This window comes from Carettochelys insculpta, chromosome 12 (assembly GCF_033958435.1).
Source record: "Carettochelys insculpta isolate YL-2023 chromosome 12, ASM3395843v1, whole genome shotgun sequence".
NCBI lineage: Eukaryota > Metazoa > Chordata > Testudines > Carettochelyidae > Carettochelys > Carettochelys insculpta.
Genome location: NC_134148.1, coordinates 37970697 through 37988793, shown reverse-complemented (window position 1 = coordinate 37988793; position 18097 = coordinate 37970697). Strand labels below are relative to the sequence as shown.

Below are 18097 nucleotides of genomic sequence, written 5' to 3'. Positions count from 1 at the left end.
TTCCATCCCTAAACCCTTTGGACACAAATAGCGATATTATTTGTTAAAACTCATAAAAAATAGAAAGGGGGACACCTTCCAAACCTGACAATAAAGTTCTACACAATTTCTGTCCTAATAAACTATGTCACTGCGTGCTTTACGATCAGAGAAAAAATATGATCTTACTTCTGTTGCCAAGCTGTTGTCATTCTTTTGGTCTAATTATTAAAGGCACGTTGAACCCCAAGCCACTTCTGTGTGGGAGCAGCACTTAACTGCAAGTAAATAGATCCCTTGTCTCCTGAGCTTTAAAAAAAAATTCTAAGCCTTGAAAAAATTAAAATGCAATTATGGAAGATCTGTGCACGTCCCCCTTTTTTTCCTCGCATTATAGAAAATCCTAATTAATGTGGAAATTTGATCCTCCACATTTAAGTGCATGTCATTTGTGCATGCAAAGCAGGCTTTCAAACACTTGGAATGTTTGTATGGTATTTCAGATTTGCCTGTTCAGCAGAAGTAGTTTAGGAAAAGTTTTGACCACTTAGGACCATGTTATGCTGTAGCCCTCAGTTTTTGTGGAGGTATCCCATTGGCCGAACTAGGTGCTTACATGCAGAAGGGTGAAAACTGCTCTGCAGCCGTTACTGGGGCAGTCTTGTAAACCCTCACTAATACATGCAGCCCCATGGAAGCCAGAGAGAATAATCCTGTGAGGTAAGCGTTTGCAGGAACAAGTCCTAAGTATCTCTAGATCATTAGAAAACATTTGCCATCTTCTCCTCTTTGCATGTAATGTGCCAGTTTTCCTGACTCTGACCACGTCAGTAACCATGAGAATAAATTGGCAGCAAAGGGAATGATTAGGATCTTCTAAAGAGTCTCAGTTGTATTGATTAATTCCATTTCTCTAGTATAATACTGTAGATGAATAGAAAATTCCTTTCAAAAGCCTGTTGAGGACACCTAGTTGTGCCCCACCTGTTGCTGCTGGTTGTATAGAGAAGCTCACATGGATTTCTGGTCTCTGTTAATAATGAAATGTATATCCCAGTAAGGGGAAATGTGTCTAATCTGATTTTTTTTTTTTTTTAATGGCATGTGAAAACAGGCTGGAAGGTTTCACTCTAACAAAGATCGTCAGAGGAGTTTGTGAACAAGCTGCTGTACTGTTCTCCAGTGCACCATTGTTGTACTATTTTATGGGTGACTTCTTTGTGGATTAAATGTCTGAGCCACATTGCTAGCACTGATGGCAATGTTCTCTGTGTCTCTTTTGCAGGGATAGCTTACCTGGGAGGTATATGCAGTGCCAAGAGAAAGTGTGTCCTAGCTGAAGACAATGGTCTCAATCTGGCATTTACCATAGCACATGAACTTGGCCACAAGTAAGACTTTTAAATTTCTGCCATTTACAGGTGCTGCATTTATGTTGTTGCTTCGATTTAAATTCTCACAGGTGATTTTGAGTGACTGTTACGCTGCTGGTATTGACCTCCTGTGGTCTGGCATATTCTGGTCAGGTCCCAAGGGAGCCGGACTAGAGAGGTTCCGCCTCTCGCAGAAGGAAAACTTACTAGTTGAGATGATGATCCTTTGGGATCCGTTCTGGTCTTATTTAAAGTTGTGCAGCCCCTGGACTTTAGAATTAGTGTAATTACTCCATATTTATATTGGTTTATTGAGAGCAGAAACTATCCCTTATATAGGTAGTGCAGGACTTTCAAAAATGAGTATCTAAAGTTAAGCTTCCAGGTTCATACTTAGATACCCAAACAATAGTCTTACTTTTCAAGGATGCTAAGTATACAGCAACTCCTCCGTCCACTTACATAGTGCCTCGTTATGGACTTAAAACCCTACATATAAGAGCCTAGCATTGAGAATCTTGGCTATGGTGCCTTATACATTGAATATTGTCCATGGGTGGATCTAGGAATAGGACCTCCCAGACTCCATGTTCTCACGTGTTCTGCCTCAATGATGCTAGTAGTCTTCTGCTGCATTTTTAATAATGGTTTACTTCAATAGAATAGAGTCTTCATGCCACATATTGGCCGTTTCTACACAGGCCACTTTTTTCGAAAGTCCGGAAGACCGCGTAGAAGCGCAGCCCCGGGGTAACTTCTGGAAGGAAGTCCTTCTTCCAGAGGCCCCTTCTTCCTGAAAATGTTTGGGAAGAAGGGGCCTCCGGAAGAAGGACTTCCTTCCGGAAGACCCCCTGGGGGCCGCGCTTCTAAGTGGCGTTTTGGAGTCCGGAAGACCAGACTTCCGAACTCCAAATCATGTGACTGTATGCTAATAAGGCACAGGGAATTTGCATCCACACCTCATTAGCATATTTTGGGCCATGTATTACCATGCCACTTTCAAAGAAAGTGGCTTGTGTAGAAACAGCCATTGAGTTGTAAGATGGAGACTAGGTGTGAAAAATAGAGTTGGGTGCAGCCAAATTAAGATCTGTGTCTTGTGAAAATTATTCTGTGCAAATACATGGTGTGATTCATATATGAATGAATGTTAAATCAAGTTCGTTTTGTTTTGTGAGCACCATTTTGGCTGAAAGACCGTACAGTCTCTTCCCTGTTATCTTTTTGCCTCCATCTGGGGATGCAATTCCAAGACAGAGGGTGCACAATACAAAGTGATCAAGAGTCATTAACATGGAGGGTTTCCTGTTCAGAAACAGACATCCTTGGATAGTGAGTTTCTTTTCCTGTGAGTCAGTAAGCAGGTCACCTGAGTGGGAACCGTGATTGCCCAGCCCATGGAGGATGGAGGGCATTTGAGGTTGCCCAGAAGGGTTACCTGGCAAAAGGAACTACAACTTTTATAAAAATTTTCTTGCCACCCATGTTAGAGAGCAAAGGGGCCAGAAACGGGGGAGAAAGCAGAGAAGAGGGCTGTAGGGCTGGAGAGAGACAGTTGATATCACAAAGGGTTCTTGGAGCAGTAAGGAAACTGAGGCAGAGGGTTGTGTGCAGGCTTTGGTGGTTTTTCCACAGCTCTCTGTATTGTTTATGTTGTCTCATTGTGGAGTATAGGTACAGTGGAACCTCCGAGTTTTTAAAAACTGGCCAGGCAACCATACTTCCCCTTTGGAATGGGAAAGATGCAGTCAAACCTCAGCAGAGACAAAAAAAGATACAGTACTGTACTGGGTTTAAACATAAACTGCTAATAACAGGAAGGTGGGTTTTGTTTTGTTTTTGTTTCGTTTTTTTAAAGAGCTGTTGAGGTAAGGCAATTGCTTCTATGCTTATTTCATTTAAATTGAAATGGCTAAAAGCAGCATTTTCCTTTGGCATAGTAAAGTTCCAAGCTGTGTGCAGTCCATGTTCAGTTGTAAACTTTTTTGAAAGAGCAAAGATAGCGTTTTGTTCAGAGTTACGAACAACCTCCATTCCCCTTGGCTTTGTCCTCATTCTACTGTATGTGTGCAGATGCCTCTTTGCAGAGGCTGTGTTCCTTGATTACACGGTTGCTTGTCCTCTGAGAGAGAACTGCAAACTGGAGTGCCCACTAGGGGGAAGCTCTGGGAATGGGTAAATTAAGCAGGTGTGTGGCGTGAGTTGTTCAGCACTGCCCTTTTAACCATTTTCATTTGCCCCAGGGAAAAAGGAGAGAAAGTTTAGTAGTTTGCATTTAAATACAAAGCTGAGATTCTCCTTTCCCTCTAAATTGAATTGGGCGAGCTGCAGCCCTGCTCTTTCCAGGTCAGCTCTATCACCAGAGCTGCTGCTTATAGCAGCTTGGGGCTTCTTGGAAGAAGTGTGGGGAAATCTCCTAGTCAAGTGTTAGCTGCACCCTGCGCTTGGGGGTGAGACGGCAGCCTGAGGTGGTCTGGCTGGAAGCCATAAAGTGTCAAACGTCCTTGAGAAAATGAAGAGAAATGAGCGGCAAGAGGCGGAATGAAGTCTTTTGCCAGCGGAACAGACACCACGTGGTCTGGGACTCAAAGCTGAAACTGATGAGGATGAAAATAAGCAAGAGGTGAAAAAGCCAACATAGGCCAAACTAAACAGCCTTTTATTTGGAGCCACCTGCATGTGGAAGTGGGCAAGAGTGGAAGTAAGGCAGAAGGCCGATTCTCTGTCAAGAAGTTCACGTGTTTATTTGCTTTAGAAACTCCAGTTAAAACGACCTGAGAAGATGCATTATAAAGTATAGTCTGTGTGCGCAATGAGTATTAAGAAGACGGGCGTTCTTTTGAGGATACTGTGTGTATGGAAGATCTTCAGTGACTGTTCCATTTTTAGGCTGGTATGTAAACTGATAGACATAAAATAAAATATTGGCTGGGTATGTCTACTACAGCATCCAGCAGGAAGATCCTGTCGTGCAAATGACCATTTAAAAATAGGAGTAGGGAAGGATGTCAAAACACTTGAGCCTGGAGGGGAGAAATAGGAAGGAGGACTTGTCTCGAGTAGCTCCAAGATCTGTACAAAATTACATCCCAAGGCAGCCTGTGTTTGCAAATTTGAGGCAGCATGATGTAGGCATGCAAGAAAACTGCTCCATCCCCAGCACAGGAGGTCGAAAAGTCAATTATCCAGATGTGTGAAGTATGGAGATTTGCCTGTAATACATACTGAAAATTGAGCGTTTCATACAGAACCCAGGAAGAGGTCAGCATGACTAGGAAACAGATTGGAGTGCTCAGGTAACTTTGCTGGAGTGGACAATAGTCTGGGGGAAAGCCATTGATTTTCCTAAAATGCAGTGGTTTGTGGCTCCAGTCACCACTGAGCAGCTGCTCTGCAGCCAGCCAAAGTACTGTGTAGAGCAGCAAGAGAGTTTCTGGAAATGTCATAATAGTGATTTTTGGAACCTTTGCTGCTAATCCTCTGGTTTTATCCTGAGATTATGCAATGTAGAATGCAGGGGGGAGTTAAAAAAATTGCCTTCCTCATTCTCTGCATTTACAGCCTGACCCATCTGACTAAGGCAAGGGAATATCATTTTATATTCCAGGACTGTTCCACCATCCTGGCTGACTTTATACATTAACCTCTTTATAGCAGCGCCCACCTGGGCTTGTTTCTTCCTCCTTTACACTGGTCTTCTCACTCTTTTCATTGTAATGATAGCAGAAGCAGAGCTTTCTTCATGCATTCCTACAGAGCTGACTTTGAAAAACACAAGCAAGGCACTGACCTACCAGTGGGAGCCCCAGAGCGTTTTATGGTGCTGACAGCAAGATCAATCCAGGGAAAGAAAGACAGGCCTTGCAAATGTGCTTGTTAAAATTCAGTGGTGACATGAATTAGTCCCACAGCTATCAGGCAAAGCCTGGTGTGAATTTATGTGGAATGATTCGTCCATTTTCATCCCTTTGTTGTAAAATACATTGTGAATTTGCAGAAAGCAATCAATTAGTAGATCTTTCTGTATAGTTATCATGAGACCAAAAAGACAACTTGAAAAAATCAGTAAGCTTGCAAAGTCAAGCGATCAGAAGATAGGCAGTGCTAGTCCTAAAGCAGCCCATGCTGCTTTAATTCTGCTCCTTTATGAGGCTGGGGTTCTGGGGAAGAGATACTATGTGAACGTATAAGTAAAGCTGATCATACAGCATATGCAGAAGGTGGCACAGGTTCACTGTAAATGTGCGTTCCCCAATTTGATTTTCAGCCTTAACTTTTCTGAGCTATAATTTTTGGAAAATACACAGAGATCTGAGCGGGGAAGGTAGAGAAACAGGTGCCGTAGGTGGCATCACTGGAGCAAAGGGGTTGTCACATCTCTTTTCACATCAGCAAAGGGCTAGCTAGTAGCGAAAGGACAGAATTATGCAGGGCAGTGGAGGAGCCAGTGGAGGACTTCAGTGCTGGAGGGGTCTGACATAGTCACTTCAGCATCCGAGTGGAGAGAATTAAGGCAATAGAGTAGGGTCCTGGAGGCCTTCCCTCTGATTTAAGGATGGTATGTCTGAAAGGTTAGATCATAGGTCAGGGAGCTAGAGCATCTGGTTTCTACTCTCAGCTTTATCAAACATTTGTTTGACAACCTGGCCAAATTTCATCTTTCTGCCTCAGCGTTCTCAGCTGTAATATGGCGTGCACCCTCCACTGACACACAGTTTCCTTCTGATGCCGGCTGAAGGCCTTGGGCCTAGTTTTCTAAGGCATCCACAAATCAGGTACCCTCTGCAGCAGTTTGCTTCCCTTGCTGACCCATTGTGATAGCTGTGGCTCTGTAGGCTAATGCCATTCACTAAGCTCAGGTCAGTGCTTCTGAGATGTGGAAATACAGCATTCTAGGCTTCAGGGGTTCATCTGTGGAACCAAGGTACAAGAGGTTAGTTCCCAAGTGTAATTGGACTGACTTTGAGTATGCTGCAGAGCCAGACTGTCTGATAAAACTTCCCCTCTGCAACCCTCACCTGAAAGAAACAGAGAACCTGTGTTACAGAAACAAAAACAAAACAAAACAAAACAAAAAAAACCCCAAAACAAACCCCCACCTGCAAAACAAACAGCAAACCCAGTACTTCTTAGCACCTGAAGATAGTAGGTGAAGCCCATTTGGCACATGTGCACTGAGATCACATTTACATGTTCACTGCTAAAGTACTATAGGCAAGGGCATTTATAGAAAATCATATGGCAGAAGAGCACCTGTCTAATAACTCGGATTGGGTCTCACTTTATATTCATGTTTGTAGAGTGCAGTGAGACTCATGGATGAAATGTGCTATTTAAGTGCAAATTATTCTTATAGTTCTTTCCTCGTTCTGATTTTGATGCCTAGAAAAACCAGTCTCCTTTTAAACACAGTTAATTAAAAAGAGCTTGCAAGTTCAGTATTGATTGGCATTTGCAGTTTAAGCCAAATACATGGACGACGTGCAATTAGAAATGGAAATAATCATGAAAAGGAAATCTGGAGGTAAAGTGAGGGCATTAACCTCCCAGCGGGTTCTGCCATGGTGAGTCATTGCTCCAGCTGACTCTGATGGAACATGTGGGCTGTGCGTGTTATGTACTAGTGGTTATAATAAGCATTGGTGGGCATCTGTGTATGTCTTTTTAAAATGGAAATTTAATGACAATACTTCTATCTGAAGACCTCCTGTAATACGAAGAAGTACTGTCTCGGGGGGCACTGACGCAGAGAAAAGAACTGAGTAACTTGTCTTAGGAAATGAAACAGGAGAAGAGCTGGAGTTAGAATTCAGCTTTTCTGACTGTCATGAGTTTTAACTACCAGACCATGCTCCTGCCACATGTGTGATGTATGCATATAGGCTTTATATAGTGGTGTAGGAGGAAGTAATGACAGGTGAAATTCAAAAAGTTCTAATGATTACATAGGCACCCAAAAATCTTAGTACTTCCTTCAGACCTGCTGGGGCCTCTCAACCTACCTAGTAAATCTCGTAAGAACATGAGACGTTCCCAGGAGAGAGACATTTCTTTCAGGAATTGGTGAAAGCACAGGAAATCACAGCAATTCAAGAGGCTGTGAAGAAAAAGGAAGATCAGTGTTTTCTAACCTACCAGAAGGTTTCGTTAAAGGTTTGGGCACTAGATTGGCTCAGTCCTGACTCTAGTAAGAAACTAGATCCTGCTTTTTAAGTAGATTAAAATGGTCTCCGTACATTTTTAACTTAAAGAGGGGATGATATTTAAGAGGTTTTGACTATCAATTTGGATGTGGATAATGTTCTGCATTTTCAAACCCTATCCCTTTTAGCAGTATCACAATATATTGAATTTAGAAGTTACTGTCACTAAGTTATGTGTTTCTGGCCAGGGGCAGGGAATTATCAGGATCTCGATAGCCACATGTGGCTAATGGTTATCTCAGAAATTGTTGCACTCAAAAAATGTGGTGATTTCTGTTGATTAAAACCAATGTTGAAGCATTCTATTTGAGAGTCTCACAAAGTTGTTTTCTTTTTTAGAATAAGCTGGCTGCAGTAAAAGCTCACTTATCTGGTACCTGGATAAACAGCAGACTGGGTTAATCAGCCTGCTGCGAGACAGGCTGCCATGGAGCCAGCTGGGGCTGACCAGTGGAGCAGTCCAATATCCGGCTCCTCCAGCTCCCAGGAGTACCTGGATGATTGAGCTTTTACTGCAGTTTGCTATAGCAGCGGCTGCTGGTTGGACACCAGTCTAGCAGCCCAATCGAGGCTGAGCTTGAAGAGCTTCAGGGCTCACTGTGAGATGTATTTGTTTACTTTTGACTGAACTTCAGAAGAATTAGAGATGTCACAAGATGCAAGTCAGTGGACACACATGGGAAAACTTCCTCAAGGAGGTGGATGTTCAGTTTCAGCATGTCAGTGTACTCCTCAGGAGAGGAGCTGGCCATGAAGGTAGGAGCTGGATCCAAATGTCATGAATGTTACAGATGTTTAGGGATTGTGGTCTTGGTTCAGACCCATCTCCCATACCAGAGCATGGTAGAGGAGGATTGCTGGCAAGCAAGGTGTCTTGTGATGTGGTGACTTTTTTTTTTTTTTTTTTTTTTTTGTAGTGAACGATGATAGGTACTGATATCGGGTTGCTGTACTTACAGCACAAACCCTTCTGAGTGAACCTAGCTGGCGCATCACTCCAGAGTAGCATTGCCAGCCCTCTAGGATGGGCCTGGAGTCTCTTGGAATTGGCATCGATCTCTTGGTGACTATTGAATCCTGGAGATTATAATAGGATATTTTTAATAAATGACATTACGTCATGTTGGGGGAGGAATATCTCCCTGAAGAGCTTCAGTCAGAGTTGGCAACCCTGTTCTAGACACATTGTTCATTCCCCGTAACCTTTCTTCCAACCTCTCACCCCATACACCACTTCCCTTAGGAATGAGGCTTCAGATCATGCTTAAAGCTAAGCATGTGCTTAAGGTTTTTGCAAAAGCCTTGGCTTAGACAACTAATACTCCAGTAGCTGACCTCTGTGCTGTAAGGGGGTCCAATCCTGCTTCCAGTGATCTCAAATAGGACTGGACCGTAAGGCTACTGGAAATGCTGGCAGCAGACGATGTCTACCCTGGAGCTCCCAATTTTAGTTTCTGACATGTCTGTTGTAAGTCTGTTTTGGAATGTTTCTCTTTGTTTCAGTTATACATTATTTGGCCGCGGATAATTGCAACCACATTTTAACAGCTAAGTTGCCCTTTCAATTCAGCTCCAAAACACTGGTTATTTCATCATTCGTCTTCCGAGTCATGCTGAACAGGGTCTAATCAGCCATGAAACAGCAAGTCCTGGTGGTGAAAGAGGGGCTACCTTTAGCCTGAGAAATTGGATATGTCTGTTACTCACACAAGATACCTCACTGAGAGATCAACAATATTAATGTGTTGGAATTGTTGATATACCAAAGGTGGAGCCTGGTAAAGAGGACAGTAAAATTGTTTTCTCAGTTACAGGGAAATAACTGTAGGTGAAGCTCAGTGTCTGACTGAAAAGAATAGTGGAGATTCTGCTGAACAAAGATATGACTAGAGCTCATCAGGTGAGGGCAGTAAGGGGTCATCGCAGAACTTGCAGCACCTGTCTACCAGGTCATCTGTTGCATACATACAGGGCACGTGTGGCCAGTGCTTTCTCCAGTCATGTTTTATGTGTCCTGACCAATAGCACTGCAGTGGAAGTAGCATCGAAACAACAGATGGTTGTATTAAGTTTATAAATAATGCTGAAGTGAGATCAGAAAAGAGAAGACAACTCTTGAGATTCGGCTGAGTAGAGTTTGGAGGAGGGTAGAAATCCCAAGGGGAAAGGAAAGTGGGTAATGGGAATGAATGCTTCTGGGCAATGGACTCAGGTTGTCTTGGTGGGACAAGGCCACCATAATAATTGTATAGGGTCACAAATACCCTCAGAACGTGGGATACCTCAGTGAAGTTAAAGGGTTTATGTGGGTTTTGTATCTTCAAAGAGCTCCAAGTGTTAACTCCGGGGACTGTTCAAACTATAAAACACCACTTACAGCAGAAAGCAGGAACAAAGTGAAAGCTGAGCAAAACAAAAGGAGGGAGAACAAAGTTAACACTGAGTAAGAGAATCTGGTGGTAGTGATAAAATACACCTTAGCTCCTGTTCCCATTCCCATTCTTCTGAGACATCCAGCCCACTGCGAAGTCATTGTTCAATGATGGGTCTTACAAATGAGACGGAAGATGAAGCCTTGGCACAAACCTTCAATAAGCTGGTCCAATTTCATTTTGATTTTGGAGTCAGCAAATATTCCTCTCGAGTCATTTTAAGCTTTTGAATTCCATTGTGTGAAGTCCTGCCCCCCATTGTGATTTGTTAATATTGTTAAAATCTACTTTTTGCTGCTCCATCATTTAAAGGACTTCCTGACCCTCATCCCTAGGCTGCACAATCTGTGCTGGGAGGCGTTTTCCAGTGAAGAAACTGAATGGACTATTCTTGGCATTGCATCTTGATAGTCAAGTACTTCCTTTCTCCCCTGCCACTAGTTTTCCCTAATTACAGTATTTTGCCAGGATATAACCTCACTGAAATGGGGAGAAGAAAATCCATTTTGCATTGCATTCTGGCCTCTGTGGTAAGAATTTCCATCCTTCTGCTCAAAATGTTTCCTTACGCATGTCTGTGAAGCCCCTAGTGAAATGACATTCTGTCCTTGTCCTAGTAACTTCTTTATTTAAGCAGTTTGTACAGCTTTGCTACAGTATAGTAGAATTGCCTTGAATAGGCGCACACATCAGTCATGTAGAAACACCCTGCCAAGAAAATCCTAGTTTAATCAACAGCTTTGTTACTTTGCCAACTCTCCCTTTCTCTCTCTCTCTCTTTGTTGAAGACTTATTCTGCTGAGTAAGCCAAGGGTATGTTAAATAGCCAGCCTGCAATGGGTTGGCAAAGAGTGTGTTTTTCCTGCTGTGAAGGCTCTGGTTTCATACACCATTGGCTTTGCTGGCAATGACCATGTACGTGCAGTGACATGAAACTTAGGCACCCTATGAACACTGATTATGCCCCCTCCATCATACACCACAATACAAGAGATATTAGGTTTGCCTAGGGCATTTAGCAAATAAGCCTTTGTTTTTGTACAGAGGTTACAGTCTAGGCAGTCAGTTCTGTAGATCTTTAAAGACTAACATTCATATATGACATAATGGGCTTTTGTGGGAAAGACCCATTTCAGACTTTCAGATTTCAATAGATAATAAGAATCTGGGCTGGGGGGTGTGTGGAAGGAAGGAGGGAAGAGGGGAAAAAAAGGGGGTGTGTCATCTGTCATTAATAGGACCAGTGGAAGAAGTAAATTAAGTGGGATGTGTGCCATTCCCGAGGAATATAAAAGGTGGGCAAATTGCCCATGTAATGCGTAAGATGATTGAAATCTCTCTTAAACTCCTGAGGTTTAAGATCTTAATTATCTTACACATTACAAGGGCAATTTCCCTGCTTTTGATATCTTCCAGGAATGGCACATATCTCACTTAATTTACTTCTACTGGTCCTATTAATGACAGGTGACCCCCCTCTTCCTTTTATTCTGCTTCCCTCCCTCCTGGCCCCCCACTATATAAATCCTGGATTCTTATTATTTACTCATCATCAACAACAACATCGACAACGACGGGCTCAGTGCCTGCTGGTGTCTGATGCCTCCCTCACTATTTCCTCCCATCTTTTCCTGTCCAGTGTGGAGTGATTTAGCTTCTGTAGACTAGCTCCGCATTAATCTACTATATCATCTTCCCATTCTCTGTGGGATCTGCCTTTCCTTTTCAAGCCATCGATTATGCCAAATACCAGGGTCTTGATTTTTCATTTGTTGTTCATTCTGCAAATATGCCTGAATAGCTGTAGCTTCGGTTGTATAACCTTCTGCAGTAGGTTCGTTCAGCTGTATCTTCCTATATAATTGCTCGTTGGTGACCTTCTGCATCCATCCTATTCTCAGGATCTTTTTATAACAATTCCTCTTGAATGCCAATATTCTTCACTTTGAATCTTTTGTTATCACCCATGTCTCACATCCGTACAACATGCTGCTGAATGCACACATTTTCAAGACCCTCAGCTTCACTCCTAAGCTAATTGCTTTGCTTTTTCCAGATCTTATCTATCTCCTTCAAACTTTCTCTTGCTTTCTCTATTCTAGTTGCTAATTCCTTCTTACTGTCTAGGTCATATGTCATGTTGCTCCCCAGTTATATGAACTTCTCTAGTTTGATTCCATCTTCACTAATTTTCCTTCCTATTTTCTTATCTCCAAATACAATTCTTTTTGTTTTATTGATGTTTCTAATCAATCTGTACCACTTCCCTTCCTCGTTTGGCACCTGCACTGTTCTCGCTAGCTTCTTTTCATCGTCTTCAGTTATAATTATTTAATCTGCGAACCTCAGGTTGTTGGTTCTCATCCCGTGCACAGCTATCCCTTCTACCTCTTCCTTGATCTTGTTCATTGCTCTCTCTAAGTGCATGATGAAGATACTCGGCGATATTGACTCTCCTTGTCTCGTATCTCTCCTCATTCTAAACCAGCTTCCCATCTTTCTGCACATTCTCAACGCTGCTTCAGCATTGTTGTTGATATCCTTCAACAACTGTATCAGTCTATCCACTACATGTGACTCCAACACCACTCAAGTCACTTTCTGATCTATACTGTCGAATGCCTTCTGAAAAGTTTAGGTGTTCTTGTTCTTTTGTTGAGTTTTCTTTCCTAACAATCTTAGTGCAAATATTTGCTGCATGGTACTTCTGTCTTTCCTGAACCCCATTTGCTCATCTGCTAGATGTACTTCTATCTGTGATCTGTTCTCTCCATCAGTATCGTCATCAGCACCTTGCCTAGATGACTCATAAGGGCAATTGTTCTGTGGTTCTTGCATGCCAGTGTTCTTCCTTTCTTGTGTATTGTCACTAGCATGGAACTTGTTCATTCCTTATGTGTGTTCCCTTCTTTCCATGCTATATTACATAGTCGGTGCATTTCCTGAATCATCCTTTTTCCACCGTATTTGATCATCTCTCCCGTAAGCTTGTAATTTCCAGGGCTATTGTTGTTCTTTAGTCATTTCACTACTCTTTCTACTTCCTCCCTTAAAATATTGGTATCACTCTCAATGCTTGGCAGAGATATCTCTTTCAGTCCTTCGATCAGTTGCTCTGAGACACTCGTGTCCAACTGTGCTTTGTACAGATCGGTGCAATATGTCATCCACCTACTCCATCCAAAGAAGTGGGTCATACCCATGAAAGCTTATTACCTCATACACACAGTTGTTAGTCTTTAAGGTGCTACAGGACTGCTTGTTTTTGTTTTGTTTTTTTTTTGTGATGCTGCAGACTTGGAGTCTAGCCAATGTATTTATTTGCCCCCTAGCAGTTGGGTTCTGCTATAAGCAGACTTCTTACATGGCCAGCTGAGTTCCAGTTCTAGGTAAAAATGACTGATGTGCTTGGAAGCATGGTAATCTACTTGATGAGAGAACTCCCACTTCTATTATTTACAAAGTATGCCTGCGATTCATACATCTGTGTTAAGAGCTGTGGCAGGGTGGGGCCAGGAAAGGAAAAGACAGGAGTGAAAATAGGGCAGAGACAGAGCTGACAATCAAAGTGGGAGCAGCTGAGGAATAGGTGGCCCTAAATCAGTTAGGGCCAGCTGATACCACTCAGTGCTACCTGTATAAGCCCTTCTCCATGCAGGGCAAGAGGAGGATGGTTAAGGAGAGTTTGGAGCGTGAGTGAGGAGAGGGAAGGAGACTTGGAGGAACACCAGAGAGCACAAAAGAGGAGAGGAGCCTCCGCAACCCAGAGAGCTGGACTGCCTCAGTCCACAGGACCTGAAGCTCAACCAGAGACCGTGGGGAACTGGTCCACTGGAGGACTTGAACAAAGGAGGGGACTTGCTCCCATGGTTACCACTAGCAGAAGGAGGTACCGGGGGAATCATCTGGGGAAGTGGCTCAGGGAAACAGCTGCAGGGGCAAGGGCAAAGGGAGTCAGCCCTGGCTGGTAGTGGCCATCCACGGTCCCTGAGCCAGAACCCAGAACGAGTGGGTGGGGACTGGGTTCCCCTCAGACCACCCCCTGTCCCAGCAAGGGTAATGGGGTTTGTATGGTGTGGCCAGTGGACTGAATAGAGGACCTGGGGCTCAGGAATGAGACTGACCCTGCCAAGGAGCTTAATCCAAAATCCCATACTGCTTGAAGGTAACTGTCGAGTAACAGGGTGGCAGACAGTCCTAGTGCAAGGGTCAGCAACCTTTGAGGTGGAGTGCCTACAGTCTGAGTGCCAGTGATACTTTTAAAAGTCACTAATAGTCATTCTTGCAACATCTTCATTAATAAATAAATAAAGATGTAGAGCTTTGCTGTTGATATGTTGGTTGGTAGCATTAGCTTGTTAATCCACAAGCAGCCTGGCTTTGAGCAAGCTCCTGGCTGCATGGGGGAGGCGGGGTGGGGCTGAGCTCTTGCCTCGCACACCAGTGAAAATTGGCTCACGTGCCACTCTTGGCACCCATCCTGTGAGGTTGCTGACCACTGATCTAGTGCAAAGAAGTTAATTTCTAGAAGCATTGTTCTACTTACTCTCCTGTAATAAGAGGTTTCATTTTGGCAGGGTAAGGAGGAGGACTGGATTACGTTTATCCTTCCACTCTTTGGCCAAATGCTGTACTTGCAGATTGATTTCAGCAACAGGGGGTTTACTAGATCAAATCTTCAGTTAAAACCAATATTTTCTGTGCTCTCATTGTGAAATTGGATCTGATTGGAAAACGAAACCATAGGAATGTGTTTGTCAATAGAGTTATTTATTTCAGCTCCTGCCTCCAAGGGGAAAAAAAAAACCCTCTGGTTTTGGCCCATCATTTAATTAAAGTAAAGAAACCACTGACCATTATTGCATGTCCTCCTGGCACCTTTTTTATCTGTACTTCCTCCCAGGTTAACAAGGATAGAGACAGATGTAATCTGCTGTTTTGGGCTTCCCAAAAAAAAAACAAAAAAACTGCTCCAGAAACACACCCCAGTCTCTGATTTCACTGACATTCATAAGCTTGTTTCCCACTTCAGAATATCAAATACTCAACCTCTCATGGTAGTTTTGTCTAAGCCAGCTGCCACGGATTTGAACTCCAGCTTCTACAGACCCTATAGGCTCTTATGTCCATCAGCAGCAACCTCTCTGCTAGATTCATGCTTATGCAGCTGAGATTGTCTCCAGTGACCATCTCTTTCATCTCCACAGCAACTACCTGTCAGCCACAAATTATTTCCTGTGTGGTGGGGTTTGCCAAGTTGGCAAACTCCAGGATTGGTTGAGAGCAGTGCAGGGTTTTGCAAGCTATTCTTTTTTTATGTTCGTATGAAATACAGAAATTTAAGAAAAGAAGTGGAAAAGACCCCTGAGACAAGATCCCTGTAGAAAGCTTTCCAGTCTAGTCTGGGCATGAGTCTTTAAAAGTGCACTGTTGGAAAATGAATTTTTCTACACAGAACTGAACAAATACTTTAAATAGACAAATTAAGCTCAGATTTACACTCACCACAATTTCCTGAGCCTCAATGTGTAGTTTGGGGCACATTTCATTCTTGGGTTTAATTCCATTGTGATCATCAGAGGCAGATTTGACCTCTACAGCAAAATCACCCCAATTTGGTGTCTTAAAAATATGCATGGAGAGTCTGAGTTTCAAACACATGCATGGGAACTTAAATCAGTATGCATCACACAAATTCCCATTTGCTACTTTTGAGCACCCATGGTCAAGACTATAGTATACCTCTGAGTCTCATTTTCTTTTTTGTTCTCTCTTTTACACTCAGGCAAATTCTCAAAAATGCTTTTGCAGTTACATTTTTTACCTGCAAAATTTGCACCCACAAGATGAATTGCAGGTACAGATATGATTCCCTGCTTGTCTAATGCCAGATAGGTCCCCTTAAGTCAAACATGCACACAAATTTGGCAGATGCAAACTGCTCTCACCAAATGAAGACTGCCTTTTCAAAAAAAAAATGGCACTATCTGCTATTGTTTATGCAGGAATTCACCTCAACGACCTGACATGAACATACCCTTCAGCGTATCCAGAAATCCTTACTCTGTGTACTGAACCAGGCTTCCTCCTCCCCTTTGTTTTGCAACACACACGGTGCTGCATTCAACAAATGTTAACATTGGGATCAGAAACACATTGACGGTTTATTGAAAAACCTACCTGTACCATATCCAGAAAGCTGTCATCAACTAAATGACAGGCAAAGTTCATTCTTCAGCTGAAGGCCTTCTAAGAGGTATCTGGTTCTGAAGATAAGACCTTTTTTGTTTCGCTGTAGTTTGTCTTCATATTAAGATGCTTAAGCCAAATTTTTTTTTAAAGCAGAGGTATCTCTTTTCAAGTCGCTCATTACTTTTTCATATAGAGTTTCTAACAATATTAAAAGCAAATTTGGATTCATGAGCTCTGAGGTTTATAGGCAAACAGAAACCCCCTTACCCAAAGAATCCCATTTGTGGATTGGTCTGCAAACATCATTTCCAACTGCTTTGATACCAAGCCATAGTCTGCAGTGTTTCTGTTTGATGTCAAGTTTCTCCCTGCAGAACAAGCAAAGGAGACTGGGTGATGACTGTGCTGAGCTTTTAAAAGAGTTTCTGAGAAGCCAAATCTGAATGACTCCAGGATTATAAATTATGTTTCCCAGCTGCTCGGGTATGAACAGTCCCAAGAAAATAAAGAACTCGGAGGCAAAGGAGTAGTTAATTAAGTGCCCTTATGGAGAGGGTGTGAGACTGATCCACGCAGAAGATGCTTGTGATGTGGATGTAATTGAAACTTTTACACTATCCTTTCAGGTATCTCCAGCTGAAACAGTTTTGTTTCTGGGGACTGGGCCTGCAGTCTGTCTGTAGAGGTGTCACCTCAAGTTTGGGATGTGTTGGCGGTGGGCAGGGGGGAACCTGTGCATGCCTTGGTGGCAGGAGGAAGCAGAAAGTGAGTGCACGTGGGATACTGAGCATGCTCAGTACAAGCCAAGCAGCAAATCACTGATAAGTTGAACAGCACTGGTCCCAGTACAGACCCCTGGAGTACACCACTATTTATTCCTACCCAGTTTGTTATCCGTTAAGTGGAGTAGATGGCAATGTTTTCATGATCATCTGACCATCCTTCAGCAACGAAGGGTCCTGTGGCACCTTATAGACTAACAGAAAAGTTTTGAGCATGAGCTTGAGCTCATGCTCAAAACTTTTCTGTTAGTCTATAAGGTGCCACAGGATCCTTCGTTGCTGTTACAGATCCAGACTAACACGGCTACCCCTCCAATACTTGACCATCCTTCAGTTACTTGAATGATGAGCCTTTTATTATTTTAATCACCCTGCCTCCCTCTGTTTATAAACAAATTCCCTGCCCCAAAGGCAAAGCTGGGAGCAGTACAACCTCTTGCAGTTAGGAGCTATGTCTGGGGCTAAGGCATGTGCTTTACACAGTCCTCCGTATGAAATTCAGGGGTTCAGACTTCAGCTACAGCCTCCCAAGCCCCTTAAATGGTGCCCCTTTTGGTGGACTGTAACTAAAACTAGCAGAATTAGAGGTGCACACACACATGGCTGGTAAGCTGTTTCTGATTGGAGAAAATACATAGTGTGCATGCTTGTTGGGGAAAAAAGAGAGAGAGAGGGCTTAAATTTGGTTTGGGCCAGAGCTATCAGCTTTCATTTTGAAGGGTCAGTGTCAGAAGTGCATCCAATCTGGCCATCTTCTTTCATTGGGCCAGCTTGTCAGCCTTTAGTGATTGACATCCAGCCCTGGGAATGCTGGGAAGAGTGAACAGATGACCCAGAAGTTGCTTGCCATCTATTATATGCACTTGCATGCCCTTGCGTCTGAAGAAGTGTCCACGTTTTTCCTCAGCCACAAAGGCATTCATGGTGTATACCAAGCCAAGGACTATTTAACATATAACGGGATCTAGAGCATGTGTCCACTGCCTCTCCAGCACTTCTCTGACTCTTCATCTGCAGAGGCTGTTCCACTCATTAACCACAATGATTCACTCCTCTTTCTCTTCTGACTCTGGTTGTCTCCTCATGTCCAGCCACAAGGGTGGAATTCTCCCAGCATGGAAAGCAGCCAAAATTCC

General features: G+C 43.1%; 1 protein-coding gene across 1 annotated transcript in view; it reads left to right on the top strand.

Moving 5' to 3' along the window:
* ADAMTS17 (ADAM metallopeptidase with thrombospondin type 1 motif 17) overlaps positions 1 to 18097 on the top strand; it is a 231869-nt gene that overhangs the window by 62112 nt on the left and 151660 nt on the right. The window contains exon 5 of the mRNA XM_075006587.1: positions 1265 to 1370. Within this exon, the coding sequence (XP_074862688.1) occupies positions 1265 to 1370 (106 nt within the window). The remainder of the gene's footprint in view (positions 1 to 1264; positions 1371 to 18097) is intronic.